Source organism: Natrix helvetica (genome assembly GCF_964273705.1).
Source record: "Natrix helvetica genome assembly, chromosome: 6".
NCBI classification, from domain to species: domain Eukaryota; kingdom Metazoa; phylum Chordata; class Lepidosauria; order Squamata; family Natricidae; genus Natrix; species Natrix helvetica.
In genome coordinates, this window is record NC_138553.1 from 38,893,586 (window position 1) to 38,916,309 (window position 22,724).

At 42.8% G+C, this 22,724-nt stretch overlaps 1 protein-coding gene across 8 annotated transcripts in view; it reads left to right on the forward strand.

Moving 5' to 3' along the window:
- ATP2B1 (ATPase plasma membrane Ca2+ transporting 1) overlaps window positions 1-22,724 on the forward strand; it is a 99,167-nt gene that overhangs the window by 29,069 nt on the left and 47,374 nt on the right. For all 8 annotated transcript variants that reach the window (XM_081956670.1, XM_081956674.1, XM_081956667.1 and 5 more), the window contains 2 exons: window positions 14,457-14,875; window positions 21,189-21,386. In XM_081956670.1, the coding sequence (XP_081812796.1) occupies window positions 14,671-14,875; window positions 21,189-21,386 (403 nt within the window). In that variant the 5' untranslated portion in view covers window positions 14,457-14,670. The remainder of the gene's footprint in view (window positions 1-14,456; window positions 14,876-21,188; window positions 21,387-22,724) is intronic.

The following is a 22,724-nucleotide window of genomic DNA, read 5'->3' on the forward strand; positions in this document are numbered from 1 at the left end:
AACTGCCTTTCTCAAGAGCAGCTTGTAGTCCTCTTTAATGTTGGCACCTTGTAGCGTAAGCTTAACATTTTGATGAACGATGCAGATGCAAATGGAATGTGTGCCTGAGGCACAGACGGTGACACACCACTTTGAATTTGGAGAAACCAATTTCAGCACCATATTTGTTTCAATATGCCAATACAGTTCTTTCAGATTGCACAGCAGTAACCACTTTTTGTGAACCTTGTCGCCATCAAGTCGAATGGAAACACAATCCTTTTTGCCAGGGCAAATCCTGCTAAATTCGTCATCCTCGAAGAAATTTTGAACTCTGTTGGCGATTTCCTTTGGCAGTGGTTTGCCAACTTTTACATCTGGTAGTGCACAAATGCCTCTCTCTTTCGTTATTTTTATCACTGTTTTAACCATACGTTCTGAAACACCAAATGTTTTTGCTGTCACTAGTATTGACCAACTCTTTGGGGCCAAAGTCAATAATTGAACTTTTGTCGATCTATCAGATATTTTAATTTCCATTTTCATGTCTTCAATTAGGTCAGCGTAGTCCTGGCATGACTGGCATTTTTTAGCAGCAGACTCGCTAGTTTGCCTAATATCGTCAGCTGCAACTCCAGCGGCTAAGGTTATTTTGTCTGCTATCACTTTCTGCACACGTTCATAAATGATATGACAATGGCACAATATAAAAGAATGCATGTTGACGTACATGACATACATCCTCAACTTTGTCCCTATTTTAGGGCTTTATACGTCAGCGATGAAAACCCAACTTTTTTAGGGTGTTTGGAACATGCTCTTTCTAATGAGAATGATTTAACAAGAGTTTCCAGAAGGTCTTTTTTTGTAAAAGTGAGCTGAAAACACCCTATTTTTGCCATTTTTCAGTAGGAAAATGAAATTTTATATTCGAAAACTTGTTTTGCTAAGTTATTGCGCACAAAGTTTCACGTTTATCATACCTTTCCTTCCAGAGATATGAAAAGCCAAACTTTAATCTTTTTTCAAGCCACAATATTATCGGCCAACTTTGCTCCAAATTATCTAGATTGAGATCGCTCATGAGAATGTGTTTATTATTTTGTTTAATAAAGCACAAAAAGTTGTACAAGATGGCCGAGTTTTGTTTCTCTCAACAAAATGTTGTTGGAGATATTATATCTCAAAGTTTCTTGAACCTCAGAGACATACTGTGGAAGGCTGTAGTATGGGATCAAACAAATGACTATATTTCCGCAAGTATTGCATCGGCACACATAACACTTTACCAATGTTCAATGGGGACATGTGTGAATGTTGACACAAAATTTCATTGAAATCCATGATGATCAAAGGGACCCCCAGACCACTTAATATGAAATGATCCTTTACATAATTTATTTTTACTTCTCTTTTTGTTATTGTTACTGTAGATAATTATCTTTGTAAAAGCTTAATTTGTTGAGAAACACTTATCTTCTCCTAGGCGCTGCTTGGAGAGTCCGAGAATGGGTTAACTTCAGCTTGCTGCCCAAGGACTGAGTTCAAAGAATTGTGTAGCCACGCCTCCTGCTCCCCTTAGAGGCCAGTTTAAAAAACTCAGTCGCCCTAAGAGTACGCAGTTGGGGAGCTCCAGTTTTTGGATAGCACGTTGGACTCTCCAAACAGTTTAGTGTCGCCTTTTTCCTGTTTTTGTTTGTAGTGTAGGTTAGGAAGCCTTAGTTTTGTTGTTTTTTTCGCAGCAGTGCAAAAATTTCCTTCCTCAGCTTCCCTGACACACAGAATAGGCTGCTTGGAGTGAGGCTGCCTTCCGCGATCGCGTGGTTGAGGCACCACTGGGAGGCTTGTTCAGCGGCCGCTGACGAGCTTGGGGCAGGCAGGAAGATCAGGGCCCCCCTAAAACTGTTGGAGGACTGTTTCTTAGCCCCAGAGGCTCTACTGAGCTCTCCGGACTGCCAACAGTTCCCTGATGCCTCTCCGAAGCTTGCGGCGGCCATTTTGGAAGTTAAAAAATGGTGTGCTTTCTCTCAGAGCCATTTTAAAACGTCGCTGCCTGGTTCCGAAGCAGATCACCACTGGGAGGGGTGTTAACACTCAGATCTCGCTCGGGGTCTCCAGGCAGGTCTCCCCCTTCCCAGGAAGATCACTACAAGCAGCTGCAGGGAGTTTGGCTGTTGGTCAGACCATTCCCTGCCTTTCTACAAGCGCGGATCTGCGGGTGCTCTGGACTTTACCAATTGGTGCCATTTTGTCATCACTGCTGTTCCCTGCCTGCGCCCCATTGCCTCAGGACAGTGACTGATTTAAGGGGCCCATCAATCATCTCTCACTTCCAGGGCTCAACTCCTCAAACAAAACTCTGTTATTGCCGAAAGTTTGATCATGGCCAGCAACAGTGAAGTCAGAGATCAGTCGAGGCCTATCTCCAGCAAGCGCTAAGGGTGACAGCACTGGGCGTCCATCAAAGGGGAAACATCCCAAGCCCAGAAAGGTGTCCAAAGCAGCAGAACAAATGGCTGAGAGACGCCAAAAGGTCCTGGACAGCCAATTTCAAAGGGCACAAAATGCTCAAAGACTTGCCAGGGAGCCCTCACCACCTGCTGAGGTTTCTGCAGGCCCTTCCCTACCTGATACCCAACAGGATAAGTCACAATCCTTGATAGAAGAAGGGGATTTTGGCTTCTCTCTCAACCCTTCCAGGACATCTCCCAGATCTCTCGGTTTGTCCCTGGATGAGGAGTACATGGATGAGGCCTGTTCCCTTATGGAGGAGAAGGAAATTCCTCCTCCTGGGCCAAGACCCAGGGCCTTGCATCCCTCTGAGGATCAAGGTCCCGAGCTGCCCAAAAAAATGAAGGAGGTTGTTGCATGTGCGATATCTTAGGGGATTGCAGGTGGCATTCAGCAACTAGGCCTCAGTCTGCCTCTCCAGAACCGAGCCAGAGCTAAGGCACATGCAACAGAGTCTAAGGACTAGCCAGGAAGAGCCTCTTCTCCTGCTTCCTCAGCTGTCAGCGAGGAGTCCAAGGCAGAGGAGGGCGGACAGGACACCCCAAGATGAAAATCCAGTCTCTGACACGCCTGCCTTCTCGGGCTTATTCAAGCCTTCAATGTTTCGGACTATCCTTACCAAAGCCAGGGCCTCCTCCACCCAGATGGGACTCCCAGCACAATCTGATGATAATGCCACAGAGCAGGGCAATAACCAAGCCGTTCGATCCCAGGATCCAGGCACAGGCCTTTTCAAAGAGACCACCCCTCCCCAGGATCTGGTTCCAGCACCCCAGCTTTTCCTGGATGTCACCAGCGCCAATGGGCTCAGCCTGGGTCAATGGCTAATCCCAGTGGGGTGGATAAGAAACTCTATGAAAAGTAGTATTGAGGATCTCTTAAAGCTTCCTCAGGTAGATGACCCCATTGTGGCCTAACCTCCAATTCGGTGCTTTCAGCTAATTTGCTTGAAGGACTGAAAGCAGAGGTTAAAAAGCCAGAGAAGGCCTGCCATAAGACCCACCAGGCCACCGTGTGGGCCATGAGAACATGCTCCTCCTCTTCTTTTTTCAGTAGGGCATCCCTCTTCTGCCACCGCAAGCTGCAATCCAATTTTCCAGCTGGCAACACTAGACTCCACCAGGATGTCAACAAAATTTTTGCAGCAGTCAAATACTCGGGTGACGCTTCACTTAACTCTACCAAATTCTCCTCAAGAGCTCTGCCTCCAATGTGACCTTGTGCCAACTGCTGTGGCTCCGCCACTGGCAGGCGGACATGAAGGTGAAGTGGAAGCTTGCTTCTGCTCCCTTCAAGGGCAGCAAGATTTTGGGGAGGCCTTGGATTTGGTTTTAATTGAATCCAAGGATAAACGCAAAGTTTTGCCAGTGGTTATAAAAAAAGTGGACCACAAAGGCCATTCCTTTTTTCGTAGGCAGCCCTTTCGGAATGCAGACCCCCCCCCATCCACCTCTGGGGGATTTACCAGACCTTATTTCAAGGTGTAGGACCGCACTCACGATAAGGCATCGTTCAGGGACAAAAATAGACAGCAAAGTAACCGCAAGTCCTTTTGGGGGGTTTTTCTAACCACTCCTTTCAGAGGACTAAGTGACTGTCACCGGCCCCCTCCCATAGGTGGCTATCTACAAATATACTCTGCCCAATGGGAGGAGACAACGACGGAGGCTTGGGTCTTGAACACAGTCCGTCACGGCCTTACCCTGGATTTCCTCTCTATTCCTGCGCGGACCTTTGTCCACTGTCCCCTCCTGAAATCTGCCCACAAATGGCAACTGATGCAGGTAGAGATCAGACATTTGCTGGACATAGCAACCATCGAGCAGGTTCCCCTGGGTCAGGAGGCCAAAGGGTTTTACTCAATCCTCTTCCTGGTCCAAAAGTCTTCAGGAGGAGTGAGAGCAATACTGGACCTCAAGAAACTCAATTCAACCTCAAAGAAATTCAGGCCTACATAAACCACCAGGGTGGGACTCAATTGAAGGCCTTGATGTCAGAGGCAGAGGCCCTAGGCCGATGGGCGGAATGTCACCTCGAGTCATTGAAGGCAGATCACATCTCGGGGGAGGACAACATCACTGCAGACTGGCTGAGCAGAACTACCATCAGCAACTCAGAATGGCGACTTCATCTGTCTCTGTTTCACCAACTGTCTCAGAGATTCAGACTTCTGACAATAGACCTGTTCGCCAGTCTAGTAAACACGCACCTCCCCCATTTCTTTTCCCCGTGCGGAAGGGACGGATGCCTTCTGCTGCCGCTGGCCTCCCGGCCTCCTATATGTATTTCCGTCTCTCACCTTGATACCTCAGGTGATCAGGAAGATCCTGTTGGAGGGTGCAGAAGTACTGCTGATCATACCTCACTGGCCGAGGAGGTCCTAGTTCACCGACCTTGTCAGCCTGTTGGTGACCAAACACTGGCGCATACCTCAGGAGCAGATCTCCCTCAGCCAGGGGGCCATTCCACATTCAGAGCCCCAGTGGCTCCAGTTGGCCATCTGGCACTTGAGGGGGACCTCCTGAGGCAGGATAAATTCTCTGACAAGGTCATCCGCACCATCCAGGTATCCAGGCGGCCTTCCACGGTGCAAATCTATGGCGCAACTTGGACTGCTTTTTCATCTTGGTGCCAGTCGCATCAGATCAACGCCACTGCAGCGACAATTCCACAAATCCTGGATTTTCTCCAGGAGCAATTGGACAAAGGTCTTGCCCCCAACACGCTTCGGCGACAGACGACTTCCTTAGCCACCATTTTGTCCACAGACAATTCTGAACCCCTCAGCAGACATCCCAGGGTTCGCAGCTTCCTGAAAGGGGCTATCAACCTACGCCCTCCGATGATCCACCGATACCCAACGTGGATCTGTCGATTGTCCTGCAGACCTTAACCTTGGCTCCATTAGAACCAATTAGTCTACTACACTTATCATTTAAGACTGCCTTTCTTATAGCCATTACTTCGGTTTGCAGAATTTCGGAGCTGGCAGCCTTGTAGATCAGGGAGGACCTTTGTATTGTACACCCGGACAGAGTCATTCTTCGGCTGGATCCCTCCTTCCTCCCAAAAATCAACACCTTATTTCACAGAACGCAAGAGATGATCCTTCCTGATTTTTGCCTGCACCCCAGACATCCCAGGGAGCGCGTTTGGCACAAGCTGGATGTACGCCAAGTGGTGCGCATCTATAAGAAGAGGACAGCTTCCTTCTGCAAGTCTGAATCATTCTTCGTATCTTTCCAGCCCGCTTCTCTGGGCAGGAAAGTATCCTCTACTATAGGACGTTAGCTGTGCACCTGCATTAAGCTAGCCTACGAACATCAGGCTAGACCGGTCCCTCCTCACATAACTCATTTCTCATTGCTCATTCCATGAGGAGCGCCACAACCTCGGCTGCTTGGGCCACGCAGGCGCCCATTCATGAGATATGGAGGGCAGCTACTTGGTCCTCACCTTTTCCAGGGCACTGCTCTGAAGCGTCCAAGCAAGGGTTAAATACAGCCAATCTGCCCAGAACTGAATTGAAACTTTAAACCACACCTCTGGTGCTGATTATCTACAGTTTTTTTTCAATTCTGCTAGCCCAGTGGACGCGCTTCAAGTTTCTCTTCAATTCTAGATAGATTGCTTGGACTCTCAATTATATTACAGAAAAGAAAAGATCATGTTATTTACTTTGGAGCAGGCTTGGTGAGAAAAATTTATTTTAAATCCCAATTTGGCTTCTCTCTCACCCCTTGATCCTCCCGGTGTCCCGATCTTGCTCGGGCCCCACAGGGTCACAGACAGCTGTTGGGGAAAGCGGGTGAGTTGGACTGCCGATGCCAGCGCCGCTGCAGCAACCCTGCTGCAGGAGGAAATCCCCGCTGAGAGCTCCGTTGTCGTTGTCCGTGCTTTTTGCTAGCCGGCGTTCGGCGCGGCCCCTCAGGGCTCTCCCAAATGTTAGCGGCACTTTTGAAAGGTCTGGAGAGGCAGCAGGGAGTTTCGGCTGCCATTTTTGGAGCCCTGCCAGTTGCGATTTCGATTTAACCATATGCCGCAGCTGCCTGAAGCCTGACTCATAGCAGGAGCCGCATGGAGACTCATTGACCGGTCAGACCGGCGATCTGGGCCCCTAGCCTTTTGGACTAAAATGGCAAGGGCTTGTGGATGCCTGGATCACAACCTTTACTTTCCTGCAGGCGCTGGGAGCTGGATTTGCTCGCACCATACCCCTGCCTTGGCTGACTCTCATCCTGCAACCTTCTGTGTCTCTTCTTGAGCATTTTGGCTTGCGGTGGGCTACTGTGAGGTGGTGAGTGGAGGTGGTTCCCTACTTGTCTCAATTTGGTCCCATTATTAACAACATGGTAGATCAGATCCCAGAAGGGCCTGAACCAATGGGGGTTTCTTCCAGAACCTTCGCTAGGCAGCTGGCAAGGCTGCCAGGGAGGCAATCAGAGGCAACAAACCTTATTCTAAATCCGGGCCTAAGCAGGGATCGGGGCAGGATAAGGATGCCATACACTGCCAGAAAGCCTTAGAGAAACAGTTTTCCAAGGACCAGCAGCGGGCCCAAGCCTCCCAGTTGGTGGACCTCAGGAATCCTCCAGGGAGGTTACCCTTGCCCAGGCTCATCCTATCTCCGATAGCGAAGGGGAAGGCCAGGAATTCTCGCCCACAGCCTCCTTGGCCATGGCAGTTTCACCAGGCCCCTCGATGGCGGATCAGGCCGACCTCTTCGCCTGTCCTTCGGACCTAGAGGAAGGGCTAGCCCCCATGGGGCCCATGGCACCGCAGCTTCCACCTCCCAGTCCCGATCCCAGGCTTCGCCCTGTCGAGGACCAGGGGCCCAACCTCTCAGCGGAGATGCAGGAGGTCATCGACAGGGCTATCTCCCAGGGCATTGAAACGGGCATGCAACAGAGAGGCAAACGCACTCACAAAACCCGCCATTTGGAGCCTCAGGCTGCTCCCAGTATAGCATCCTTCACCCAACCTCCTCAGTCCCCCCATTCCTCCCTAGCATCGGGGGATTCGGACTGGGAGGAGGAGGAAGACTTGTTGCCTAGGCAGGAACCTGAGTTTTCGGGGGATGAAGGTGGTTCTTCTGAAAAGCCTACCATTTGGGGCCTATTTAAATTGGCCAACTTCAAAACCATTCTAGATAAGGCTAAGGTAGCAACCCGCATGGGATCTAACCCATCGGCTCCAACGGCCCAGGACCCAGACGATCTATCTGGGGATCTTTTTGAAGAAAAGGCCCAGGAGATAGTTCCAGTCCCCAAACTCTTTCTCAACATGGTTCAAAAGCAATGGGCACAGCCTGCTACCATGGCTACTCACAGTAACAATGATAAGCTTTATACAGTTGATGCCAGCCTAGAGGATTTGCTTAAGCTACCTCCAATCTATCCTCCCGTGGCGGCACTCACGTCTACGTCTATTCTTCCCCCTAACTTGCTAGAGGGACTCAAGGCAGAGGACAAGAGGACTGAGAATGCTTGCCACAAAACTCACCAGGTGGCAGCATGGGCGATTAAGACATCCGCCTCAGGCTCCTTCCTTTCCAGGGCAGCCCTGCTTTGGTTGAGACAGTTACTGACAAAGATTCCGGCCAGGGACACTAAGTTGAGGCAGGATATCAATAAGATCGTGGCAGCCACAGAGTACACCGCTGATGCCACCCTGAGCGCGGCCAAGTTCGCCTCTCGAGCCCTAGCGTCTAATGTTACCACCAGACGAGTCCTGTGGCTGAGACACTGGAACGTGGATATGCGTTCCAAGTGGAAGCTTGTCACAGCTCCTTTTAAAGGGGACAAGCTCTTCGGGGAGGTCATGGACCCTGTCTTGTTGAAAACAAGGATAAGAAGAAAGTGATGCCATCGGTCACAAAGAAGTCCGATCGGAAGGGTTCCAACTCCTACAGGAGGCAACCCTTTTGAAACACTGAGCCTTCCACTAGCTCCGCCCCGTTTCACCGGGCGTATCCCCAGCAAACCGACTGGTCCCAGGACCATCAGCCCTTTCGCGACAGAGGTCGCCAGCAGCACTACTCCAAATGCCCCTTTTGGGGGGGTCTGGTTCACGCCCCTTCAGGAGATACAAATGACCATCAACGATCAGCTCCCATAGGAGGGCGTCTCCAGTTATTCCACGCCAAGTGGGAGCAGATCACGTCGGACCAGTGGGTCCTACAAACGATCCGCATGGGTCTCACCTTGGAATTCCTCTCCCTCCCCCCCACCACTTCATCAGGTGCCCCGTCCCTTCTTGCCCAGTCAAACGGGCTCTAATGGAACAGGAGATCAGGCACCTCAGGGATATCAGGGCCATAGAGGCTATTCCAGCGGATCAGGAGGGGACAGGATTTTACTCAATCCTGTTCCTGGTCCCCCAAAATTCTGGCGGGTGGAGGGGAATATTGGACCTAAAAAGGCTAAACTATCATGTAACCTATCGAAGGTTCAAGATGCAGTCCCTCCAGTCCATCCTGGGATGCATATTTTGACATCCATAGACCTCAAAGAGGCCTACCTTCACGTACCCATCCGCAAAGCCCACCGCTGATACCTAAGATTCACTTACGCAGACCGCCACTACCAGTATTGAGCCTTGCCGTTCGGCCTATCATCGACCCCCAGGACATTTACGAAGATCCTCACGGCCATGGCAGCCTTCCTCAGGTCCCACCCAATAAGACTGCACTGCTACCTGGGCGATGTCCTCATCCGGTCGTCATCCCACCAACAGGCGACCAGAGACCTGGAATACACCATCCAGGTGCTTCAAGACCACGGGTTCTCCATAAACCTGGGGAAAAGTCATCTTCTCTGGCTGAGCAGGGCCACGGTCGATTGTTCAGAGTGGTGCCTGCATCCGCACCTGTTCCAGCAATTATCCCAGAGGTTCGGCCATCCGCACTTAGACCTGTTCGCCACCACATCCAACACGCACCTCCCAAGATTCTTCACGAGGTTCCACGACCCGTGAGCCGAGGGAGTCAACACCTTGCTCTGCCCTTGGCCGCAGGGTCTGCTGTATGCCTTCCCACCATTACCTCTACTTCTCAGAGTCATCCGGAAGATCCTGTCGGAGGCGGCAAATATACTGCTGGTGGCACCGTTCTGGCCCAGGAGAACCTGGTTCACGGACCTGGTGAGCCTCTCTGTCGTACCACCTTGGCGGATCCCTCCGCAGGAGATCTCTCTCAGCCAGGGGGCTCTTCTACACCCAGAGCCCCAGTGGCTGCAACTAGCCGTCTGGCACTTGAGAGGGATCTCCTGAGCAGAGGCAGCCTCTCGGCCAAAGTGATCTGCACTATCCAAGCGTCCAGACGTCCGTCCACGACCCGGATCTATGACGCTACCTGGAGAGCCTTCACCAGCTGGTGCGCTGCTCGTGGATCTTCTGCCTCCTCAGCCTCGATCCCTGTCATCCTAGACTTCCTACAAGATGGTTAGGACAAGGGCCTGGCACCTAACACTCTACGGCGCCAGGTGGCCATAATTTCGACCATTCTGGCTCCGGACGGGCATTCATCGCTCGGCCGGCATCCCACCATTCGCAGTTTTCTCAGAGGCGCGACCAACCTGAGACCCCCAGTGGTTCACATATATCCATCCTGGGACCTCAATGTAGTGCTATGTGCCCTCATCGGGCCCACGTTTGAACCAGTCAGGACTGCCAATCTCAAACATCTGACATTTAAGACAGCCTTCTTGGTTGCCATCACCTCGGCTCGAAGCATTTTGGAGCTGGCTGCCCTGTCCGTCAGAGAGGACTTATGGTTGATACGACAAAACAAGGTAGTTCTCAGACTGGACCCGGCGTTCATCCCCAAGATTAATTCCTGGTTCCATCAAGCACAGGAGGTAGTTCTTCCGGACTTTTGTCCGCATCCTAGACATCCGAGGGAGAAACATTGGCACTTACTGGATGTGCGCAGGATGCTTCGCAGGTACATCAAGCGCACAGCGGGGTTTTGATGCTCTGAATCACTCTTCATATCATTCCAGCCGGCATCCCAGGGCAGGAAGGTGTCCTCCTCTACGATCGGTGCGTGGCTTAGGGCCTGCATCACCCTCGCCCATGTCCTACAGTCCAAACCTGTGCCTCACCACATAACAGCACACTTGACTAGAAGCACTGCCACCACGGCGGCCTGGGCGACCCAGGCACCGATTGAGGAAATTTGGAAGGCGGCTACTTGGACTTTGTTGTCTCCGTTTGTCCGAAATTATAAGTTGGACAGCTTTGCGTCAGCTGAAGGGGCATTCTGGAGGCAAGTTCTTCAAGGCATTCACACCAGTGATGAGACCCTGAATGCTGCCGCTTCCCACCCTAGTGACAATTAGCTTGGGCATGTCCCTTGCTTGGACTCTCCAGAGCAGCATCCTGGAAAATGACCATTGTCTTAACTGAAGGGTCGTTTTCAGGGCGCTGCGGAGGAGAGTCCACCCCACCCTAGGGTCTGATTCCGCTGGTGACAGTTTAAACGTTTACGGTTCCGGTTGCTCTTTCCCCCCTTTGCTTGGGAATGGCTCCACACAGCCATTTATGGGTCCTTTTTTTCATTGGGAAATATTTTTTTACCAAGTCAGCTGGGCAATTTAGAATATTTTAAATGACCTCTCTCTCCTATGATTTTTGATGGTTAAAATTGATGTCATGGGCTACATCTATTCTTGCTACATGTTCCCAAGCTAATTCTGTGATTAGCACATAATGCAGCTTCCTTGGACTTTATAACTAACTTGCTGACGGAATTATGGTGGCACTTAATCTATTATAGTTTATTTCAAGCCTTGCTGGGGTCTTTCCTCTGGTCCTAGGAAGTCTCATATATTCTGTCAACTTGCTTTCTGGAATTATACTTTGCTTAATCGCTTGATTTTTGACAGACAAACAATTCATGGCATATTCCTTGAAAAATTTTCAATGGATGTAAGACTTCAGCTGTTTTCTGCCCATCAAAGAAACAGAGTAGGAAACTGCAAGACTGAAGCAAGAGGCACAGGTCATAACAGCAAAAATAAATCTGCCGTCTTTAGGAAAAGCCAATGTGCTTGATTCTCAGAGGAACTATCTAAAGGAGATCTGAGAACTCTGAACTTATTGCTCCATTGTATGCAGTTATGTTGAGGCTGGATGAACTCACTGTATGAATTCATAAACTACGATTTACAGAGACCAGAGTGATTAGATTCATATAACATGGCTAAACTAAAATTAAGCAATCACCTGAAGGCTTAACCTTATAATTGAAACTAGCAATAACTAGCAAGCAGAGGAATATGTTAATAATTCTTAATAATAATAATTATCTTAATTATCTAAATAAGAATTATTAAGTGAAAACATTGTAAAAATAAGAACATTAGCTAAGAATAAAATTAAAGATAAGGAAACAAATTGAGAAAGAAGGGAATGTTTCATGAAATGCAATAGAAATATCAGTATTCTTATTCTAATTATTATGTATCTGATCATATTTTATACTTTTATTCCACTTTCTGGGTAATTATTGTGATTCATGTGAATTTGAGGGAGATGGACCAGTCTATCAGCCATTTATATTAAAAGGACAAGATATATTAGGAACATAAGTGGAAGAAAAAAGAGATTAGTTTTTAAGGTTCAAATAAAAGAGTAAGCCACAAACTAAACTTGAATTTATACCTATTTGAGTGTTTTTAAGAATGATGTTATATAAATAAACTGTTGCTATAAATTAACATGAGTTAATTATTAGATAAGGAAGCATGCTTAGGCAGTAAGTATCAGTGGGAAACTTAATTTATGCAGCTATCTTACAGCTTATTTAAATACCTGATGTAAGTTACCTTGATCTAAATTGCTGCTTGGAGTTTGCAGCCCTTGTTGAATTTCCCTCCCTCTGCCACAATTTTTTTTTTCTTTTCTAGCATAATCATTAACTGGGAAATGGGTTTGTAAGCTGGTAATTTTCACAGGTGCAGATATGCTTGCACATTTGGAAAATTTCACAAACATGAGCAGCTCTTCTCCACTTTATTTTGTTGCACATTTGTATAATTGAAGCAATTTATCCTAAATTGTTATTTCTGTCTCTGTGTCAGACTGTGTCATGGATAAGTATAATGAAGTTTAATATTAGAAATGTATTTGTAGGAATATTTAACAAGAATTATGTTTGATTCTGTATTGCTTATCATAAAATTACAAATCTGCATTTAGTTTAAAACTGTATTGGATTCTCTTGAATTATTTTTTTATAAATATTGGTTATGTTCATCAAAAGCTAACAAGTCAATCAAAAATATACTTAGGAAGGTAGTTTGGAATAAATCATCATAATAATAAGTTGACAAAATGTCCCATCTATCAGTTGCAAAAGGCCATATTGCTTGGATCTGTACAGCTACACAACACGGCATTATAGGTTCTTGGGAAGAATGTGGTCCATATGAAGGCCCACACCAGCCAAAGAACTGGCTGCTGAGATTTCACATTGTTGTGAACAGAGAATGATAATGTGATCTCTAGTATCTTTCTATCTTAGATCTTATAAAGTTCTATCCCACTTAAGTTGTTCCTAGGTTTTCATATTTCTCAAACCAAGCAATTGATCAACTACTGGAGATATACTCCAGAGCAGCCTTTTTTTTGTGTGTGTGTATAAAATTGATTTCTTGTTTTCTTTTTGTGTAAAATTTCTAAGCTATTTGTAAAATCAGATGCTTCTTGGCCAGACTGTAGTTCACAACTTACAACCACAGTTGAGACCTTAATCTTGGTCATTGAGTGAATCTGTAGGTAATCCAGACATCATAGCTTTACCCAACCACCGCAATCCTAGTGCACCCAGTTGAGATCGTTAAATGATCCTGTGGGTCGTTAAGCAGAGTCACTGAAATCCTAGCAGAATTTTCAGCCCAAGAAAGACTAGTTTTCAGCACCTCCCACCCTTTATATGGCCTTTGCTATCCTGCTTGGATTTCAGCAGGGAGGATTTTCATCCCCTGCTTTGCTCTGGAGCTGAACATCCTGCTTGGATTCTGCGATGCACCTTTTTTAGCCAGTCCCTGAAGACTAGACAGAATCCTCCGGACACTCTACAGTGCTCGGAGTCTTTCCTGTCGGCTTCCCTATTGTCTTTCTGGGAAAACTGACAAGTAAAATTGCAAATGGTGCTGACGTGATCGCAGTGAAGATTGCAAATCATAATTGTATGATCACAAAGCATTTGGCAACCAGGGCTAAGTGTGACTGGGTTGTTAACTCCCCAGATCACAATCCTATGACTGGGATGGGTGCAAAGAGTGTAACTTTGGGAACAGTTGTAAGTACCTGCAGCATCTGTCATGACTTTGAATGCTCACTAAATAAATGGTTGTAACTTGAGGACCATGTGTAGCCTGATTTTAGTTCTGATTTTGAATTGTTAAGGTCGGTCATTTTTGTAAGGAAATCTTTTATGAAATGCAAAAAAATGGCTGAAGGGAATTATATTATTAATGGAACCTCACTAAAGTCACTTTAAACTGAAAGGTGAAAGGGCAATTAGACAGCAATGAATTAAAGTAAGTTTAACAATACTGTACTATGGAGATACTATAGTATGGGTTCAATGCTGTAGAGGAGGTATTAGAAGCAAACGATGGAAGAAAAGAGAGATCAAGGAAAACACAAGGGCAGATTAAGGCAAGGACCACAATGTAGTTGATTCATTGTGAGAAAGGATAGAGGAGAAAAATAGCTGATATAAAGGGGACAGGAAAAAATGAGACTAGGTAGTGTGATATTAACATTATATAAAAGATGAAGACTTAGGCACAGAGGAATGTGGGAAAGACAAGCGCAAGCATATTTGCCTAACATCTATAATGGCAAAGAAGCATTGTGACTCACAAGCATAACAATGCAGTTTACTGTTAGCAGTGAATGGACTGATTATGTGAAAATATTGCATCTTATTTCTGTAAACTCTCTTTTATTTGCAGATAGCATTTACCTTTCGCTAGAAGTGGAATGAAGGAACAGACAATGGGAACACACTCAAGATTACACTCCTGGACAAGGTGTCTTATGGCTATTTCGAGTTGATTTATATATTTGATGGTTTTTACATACAAAGGATTTATTTTTCTTTTGGATATACTCAAAATACAAACTTGTTTCTTGTTGGAAACTTTTTACTTTTGAAAACTATACACCATGGGAGACATGGCCAACAACTCAGTGGCATATGGTGGTGTAAAATACACTATAAAAGATTCTAGTCATGGAGATTTTGGTATTACACTTGAAGAGCTTCGTACACTTATGGAACTCCGAGCTACTGACGCTTTGCATAAAATACAAGAATGCTATGGAGATGTATATGGAATCTGTACAAGATTGAAAACTTCTCCAAATGAAGGTAAGGGTGATTGTACACGAATTTTAAGTAAGAGAATTCTGCCTTGTATAGATACTGTAGGCCTCGTTAATTGACAATGTTTTAATTTGTCACTTGAAGAGCCCCCGGGCTTTAGTTGTATCTTAAATAGAATTATTTGGTACTAAATTAAGATAATTAAAAGTAGAATTTAACAAAATAAATATTGAATTGAAATTGCAAATATTTCTTGTTAGGTATAACTCCAGAAAATATAAGTCAAAAATACCACAGTTTTCTAAGATGCATGCTGATACTTAGTATAACAGTGAGAAAGAGAAACTGCCAGTGATGCAAGACCAGGAGACCAAAATTGGAGAATATGCAGCAGTGGCAAAATTGACAATATATGCCCATAATAGACATATTGCTAAATTTTAGCAGGAATGGCTGTCTTATGCATATCACAGAGCAAGAGAAATTAAGACATTTGAAATATAGTTTCTAGGGAAGATTATGAGACCATGAAAAACAACAGATAAAACAAGTTAAGCAGTCATTAGCAATAAACTCAGTGTTCAGTAACAAAGTACAAATATTTGGATTAACAATTTTGAAATAAATGGAAAGGGAGGGGAAAAAGCATTACTTTTTTGTCCTTGATTTTGGGTAATATTTCCTATGATGCTGGAAATTCTGATGATTCCTTCCCCCCCATTGTTTTTATTGAACTATAAATAACAAACAGTATTAGGTAACTACATTAACATAAATCGAAGATGCATATGTAAGGAAAAAAAGAATGTAGAAAATAGAAAAAAGTACCATAAAAAGTAAAATAGAACACATTATAGTTTACTGCTTTTGAGATAAATCATAAATCAACCAAATTTGTTTAAGTTGAGGTTCTTCCTTTATTTTGACTTCATCTATGATATTTTTCTAATGTGGCAATTGAAAAGATTTTGTTAATTCACATCTCTAACATTATGTTATCTAGTGTTTTTCAGTGTTATGTAATTATTTTGGCTATTAAAATTAAATAAATAATATGTTCTTTATTTTTAAGCTTGAGATTTGATCCTGTAAATAAATGTAGTAAGCTCAGCTCTGGGAAGCATTTAATTCTTTGTTGATGTTATTTATCAACTCAAATATTATGCCAAAAGGCTATAGCTTTATCACATGATCACCACAAATGAAGAAATTATCCTTTTTTAATAACTCCTGTAACATTTGAAATATTTATTTATTTATTTATTTGTCTACCTCAAATCGGATGGGAAAAAGCATTAGTAAATTTTTAAAAATCTACAGTAGTTTTTTTCTGCTTCGTTTGTGCTTTATATCTTTAACTTTTAAAAAGTTGGTTTAAAAAACTTGAAAAAATATTTTTAACATCCCCCTATATTAGGATTGAAATAAATAGTTAAAACAAATTTGATTTAAGGTTTGTTTCCCAGTGTTATAAGCTTCCAAAAAACAATTTAAGAAGCAACATACAGAACACACATTTATCAGGCCAATAAATATATGGTATTTCCCCCCCAAAATATAACATTTTTATTTTTTAATAGTTTCTTGAGCTTTTGAAATAAAAATAGATAAACCTGTTATTTTATGTATAACTTTTTTCAGAGACTTCAGTTAGGGAACAAAGTGAAGCATTCTATGCAAATTATTCATGCATTTTTTTCAAAATGTTTTCTCCTAAAATTATGCATTTTTATATGTCAGGCCCATTGCAGTATGTGTCTTTCTGATTTGGTTACTTACTAGTAAAACTCACAGGCTGCTTAAACTTGTTACAGATAAATTACAACCACAATTGGTTGGAAACTTCCATTGCCAAATTATGCATTTCTTGAGTCCTCACATGACCACAACTATGCCTAATTTTATGACCTTTTTGACAGTCATTTAGTGAATCATCATAGTCATTGAGTCAATCACCATCATCACTAAGTGAATCCAGTTTCCCCCATTAACTTTTTTTTGTTTGAAGCTGTTCAGGAAGGTTACCAATTGTGATCACGTGAACCGGGGACACTGCAACTATTGTAAATTCATGTCAGTTGCCAAGTACTTAAATTATGATTATGTGATGGTGAGACACTGACAGACAAGTATGAGGACTTGTCAAAACTCACTGTTTTCAGCACCATCATAACTTTGAACAATTGCTAAACAAATGGTGCAGGAGTACCTGTATTGTGATGTATTTAAGTATATTACTCTGTTTTTTGGGGGTGGGGGAGCAGAGGAATTAGAATGCTATTTTTCCTGTGTGCACAATTGTTAGGCAAGTGAGTATTTTGACCATATCATCATTTTTATGCATATTTTCCACATCCTAGCTATATAAACTCGAATGCTTAGTGGATATAAACATATAAGGTGATGTGTATTTGTGTAATGAGGGAGGGTGTGGCCTAAGGAGAGCAACACCCTATATCCATGATTGCAAACCTATGGCACATGTGCCACATGGAACCATATCTGAGGGGGCGTGAGCCATTGTCCTAGGTCAGCTCCAGCGCACATGTGTGCACTGGCCATCTGATTTTCAGCCTTCCAGAGGGCAGGAGAAGCCATTTTTGCCCTCCTCAGGCTTCAGGAAAGCCTCTCGAGCCTGTGGATGGCGAAAAACGGGCTCAACGGGCCTACTGGAAGTTTCAAATGAACTTTCAGTAGGCCCATTGGGCCTGTTTTTCGCCATCTACAAGCTTCAGGAAGCTTTACTGAAGCCTAGGGAGAATAAAAAACAGCCTACCGGATGTTCATTTCCAAACTTTGGGTAGGCCCATTGGGCCCATTTTTCGCCATCCACAGGCTCCAGAGGCTTTCCTGAAGCCTGGGGAGGGTGAAAAATGGCCCAACGGCCTAGCCAGAAGTTCATTTCTGAACTCCCGGTAGGCCCATTGGGCCTGTCTTTTGCCATCCACAGGCTCCGGAGTCTTTCCTAAAGCCAGGGGAGGCGAAAAACGACCCAATGAGCCTACCAGAAGTCCGGAGGCTTCAGTGAGGCCTGCACACATGCACAGGGAGGGGGGAGTGCAGGAGGTTATGTGCACATGCATGGGGGAGAGGGCATTGCATTATGTGTGTGGGCATGCACACGCTCTTTTGGCACCCAAGCAGAAAAACGTTCGCCGTCACTGCCCTATATCAAGGTGTACATATATCAAGGTGTGCATAATTATTAGACAGCTTCTTTTCCTCAGGCAAAATGGGCCAAAAAAGAGAGATTTAACTGACTCTGAAACGTCAAAAATTGTAAAAAGTCCTTCAGAGGGATGCAGCACTCTTGAAATTGCTAAGATATTGGGGCGTGATCACAGAACCATCAAACATTTTATTGCAAATAGTCAACAGGGTCACAAGAAATGTGTTGAGAAAAAAAGATGCACATTAATTGCCAAAAATTTGAGAAGAATCAAACGTGAAGTTAGCAGGAACCCATTATCCTCCAGTACTGTCATATTCTGGAACTGCAACCTACATGGAGTGTCCAGAAATGAAGGTGTTCAGTGCTCAGAGACATGGCCAAGGTAAGGAAGGTTGAAACTTGACCACTACTGAACAAAACACATAAGTTGAAACTGCAAGACTGGGCCAAGAAAAACTGAAGACAGAGTTTTCAAAGGTTTTATGGACTAATGAGAAGAGAGTGACTCTTAACGGACCAGATGGATGGGCCTGTGGCTGGATCAGTAACAAGAACAGAGTTCCACTTCAACTCAGACACCAGCAAGGTGGAGGTGGGGTACTGGTACGGGCTGGTATTATTAAAGATGAGCTAGTTGGACCTTTTCGGGTTGAAGATGGACTCAAAATCAACTTCCAAACCTACTGCCAGTTTTTAGAAGACACTTTTTTAAAGCAGCGGTACAGGAAAAAGTCTGCATCTTTCAAGAAGACCATGATTTTTATGCAGGACAATGCTCCATCATATGTATCAAAGTACTCCACTGTGTGGCTTAAAGTAAAGGCCTTAAAGGTGAAAGAATAATGACATGGCCGTCTTCCTCACCTGACCTAAAGCTTATTAAGAACTTGTGGGCCTTTCTTAAATGGGAGATTTACAGTGAAGGAAAACAGCACACCTCTCTCAACAGTATCTGGGAGGCTGTGGTTGTTGATGAAAAAAAGGTGATCATCACCAGATCAAGAAACTGATAGACTCCATGAATGGAACTGTTACTGAAAAAAAAGATGGCTATATTGGTCACTGATTATTATTTTTTGTGAAATGTCAGAAATGTTCATTTATACATTTTAAGTTGTTCATTTATTATACTCACTTTAACAGATGCAAATAAACAAGTGAGATGGGCAAATTTTTGTTTTTCATTTAGTTGCATAATAATTGTGCACACTAATGGTTGTCCACTAATTATGCACACACTTAATCTCCTAAGAAAGCCAAAACCTCTCTTTTACTTTCTTAAATATTCAGGTTTGAGTTTTATTAACATTTTGGATTGACTGAGAGCACTGTAGTCGTTCAATAATAAATTAATCCTCCAAAATACAACTTGCCTAATAATTGGGCATAGTGTATATTTTTAAAAAGGGGTTATACTAAAACATACAGTCTTCTATCTAAAACAGGTGTGTCCAACATATGGCCCATAGGCCGCATGTGGTCCTCATCAGCTAGTAAAGTGGTTCCACAAGATCATAAACTCTTAACATTTTGTGATTTATATACATATACATATGTAAATACATATACATATTATATAGTTTACATGTGGCTCAAGACAATACCTCTACATTCAGCCTATGGAAACCAAAAGGTTCATGATTTAAAGATTTATTAAGGGCTGTTTATGTATATGAAGTTTCCAGCAACCATTGGTGAACATTTTTTGGACCACAACTCATAGCTATTCACATTTATTTGCTGCCTAATTAGAAAGAAACACACTTGGTCTCTATTTATCTGAGCCATTCATAATTTATGAGATTTGTAATGACTGTACAATGTTCTTTCAACACATGTTTAAAAGAGAAACACTTATTTTTAATAACTATTGGCCAATTTGTACATTAGGATTCTCCTACAGATTTTATTGAGCTGAGTACAGGTGTTTACATGTTGACTTCCAAGTGAGGCAGTCATTAACTGAAGTCATTAACTGAAGTGTTCTTATGGTGTTACGTAAATTGGGTTTTAATTCTGTTACATAGTCAAGGTTTGAGTTGCCAAATGGGTTTGGACTACAGTGCTGAGAATTCCCAGCCAATATCGGGCATGTAACTGGGAATTGTAATTTGGCAGTAGCTGTAGGAATCACTTCTACTGTCATTGTTTCTGTTGTGTTTAGTGTCTTAGGCAAAATTGTGAAATCCCCCCCCCCCCCAATATTAATATAGGTAAAATTGAATGATTCCTTAATACTGACAGGGAAAATAAAACAGCAATACAATTCTGGAATATGTTTTTTTTATTTTTTTATCGGATATTTGCAATATCCAAGTGTCTTTGTAATATACAGTTATATAAACAAATATGATTAGTACTTAAAATGGTGGACAAACTACTTCTGACTGCACAGCTTTTTTAGCACAGATTTCGACAACAGCTTTTGTTCTCTGTTGAGAACACACATATATTCTGTGCTATAATTATTTTGGGGCAAAGGGGGGGAGTGCAATGTTAGAAAAGTCTGAATTTTCCCTTTTGAATTTTTTTTCCAGAAACAGTAAAAATCTGCCTTAAGCACACACAATATATATTTTACTTCTTTTAAAAACAAACAATAGTTATAGTTTCAATTAGCATTGAAAAAATGATACATGAAATTTCCAGAAATCATTGCAATTTTCTGAAGTAAAATCTTCCCAGTATGTGGGAATTTCCCTTTCCTGAAACGTGGGAAATAAGGAAAACTAATTTGTTACTGTTATTCATTTATGCTTGTGGAAAGCTACACATCCAATACTTATGTGTGTAAAAGGAAAAAAGTATGCCTGATACATGTAAAACTATATATATATATATATATATGTATGTATGTATGTATGTATGTATGTATGTATACACACACACACACACACACACACATATATATATATATGATTAAAATCAATAAAACAATACATGTATTCAGTGATTTGTAGCCAGTTGCTGCTACTATTTTAGAAAAGCAATTCTAAAGTGTTCTCATATTACCATAGTGGCTATTTTTCTTGAAAACATGGGAATAAATAGCATGATAATAAATAAATACAAAATAACAGATTTGTAGTATTTAACATTTTAATAAATCCAATATGAAAATGTTTCATTTTTGTTAGGAGGTGACAATAAACTATTCTAAAACCATTTTCTCTTTTTACTCTTTAGGCTTAAGTGGAAATCCAGCAGATATAGAGAGGAGAGCAGCTGTATTTGGGAAGAATTTTATACCTCCTAAAAAGCCAAAAACATTTCTTCAGTTAGTATGGGAAGCACTACAGGATGTTACGTTAATAATTTTAGAAATTGCAGCCATAATATCACTGGGCCTTTCTTTTTACCAACCTCCAGGAGGAAACGAAGCATGTAAGTAATCAAATAGGTTTTCTTTATTCTTGTTTATCATGACGTATACCAGAATGAATGTGTTAGAATTCTGTTATAAATCCAAAATGGCTTTTGTGTTCTTAGAATTGTGAGAACTTGACAGGTTAAAGTATATTCACATTAAATTCTAGGCATTTCTTCATTTAATCAAGATATAGATTTTAATATTCATCATATTTGCACATATCTTGAATGTCTGATGGAATGACAGTAGGTTTATATAATCTTTAGTATCGCTCTTCCTTTTTCTTCTGTTTTTAAATCTAGAAAACAAGGATAATTAGAGCAACTTCACTCTGTGTTCTCAACTTAATTTCCCCAGGGTTACATAGTGTAGACAATCAAAAGAGCTCAGTTAATCTATGTTTGGACTGGCATTCTGAGCTTTACTATAATCTAATTTCCTCAAGTATAGGATCTCTTCAGATGCTGTATTTTTCACTGGAGAGAGTTCAGGAGCAGGCCTGGATTCATGTACTCCATTCCTTACTGCTCCCGAGGACAGGTAAATATGAGTGTCTAAATAGAGGTATTAATGAAAGAAGTAGGAAACCCGATGGATGCAGGACAAGGTTCTCTCCTTGTTAACTCTCATTCCTGACGATGTAAATGCAAAAGCAGACACATTTAACATACACCCCATGTTTACTCTTTAATCCAGGTCAACATTCACTTATGTAGCAAACACCAGTGCAGATTAATATTCCTGGGTTATCATTTTATTAGATGAATTTCTTTTTAAAAATGCCCTTCATCTATATTGAAATATGTTAAATGATGCAAGATATCTAAAGCATGTTCTGATTTCAGAACAGGTATTTTTCTAAACTCATATAGTATAAATGTTTATTTACCGTACTATTATTAATTGTAATAACTAAATATGGTGCTACAAAATATCAGAATTATCAGATAAAATCATAATCTTAAAATCAACACACTATCTGAAATGGTCCAAGACAAAAATTGCATATTGTTTCAAAATCTGTCCGATTTTGGCTTTAGGTAGTAAGGCGAGAATGTGTTTTTCTGCAGAATTCTTTCTCTGACATGTTTACTGAGATGACTTCTGAAATACTGTCCCAAAGGTGCTTTTTCAAGAGGCAACTGGATTTTCTTTGCCTCTTTTAAAAAGCATCTTTGGGACAATCGTGACCTGGATGACTGAGAATCTGCATAGACATTCTGAAATATGGAAATCTATTGGAAACCTATTCCTTAATTGTTGGCTTACTTTTAAAGTAGCCTAGGAACAAAGCCTCCTTTAAATATTTCAGTGTTGGGGATATACATATTCTTTATTCAGAATAGGATCAG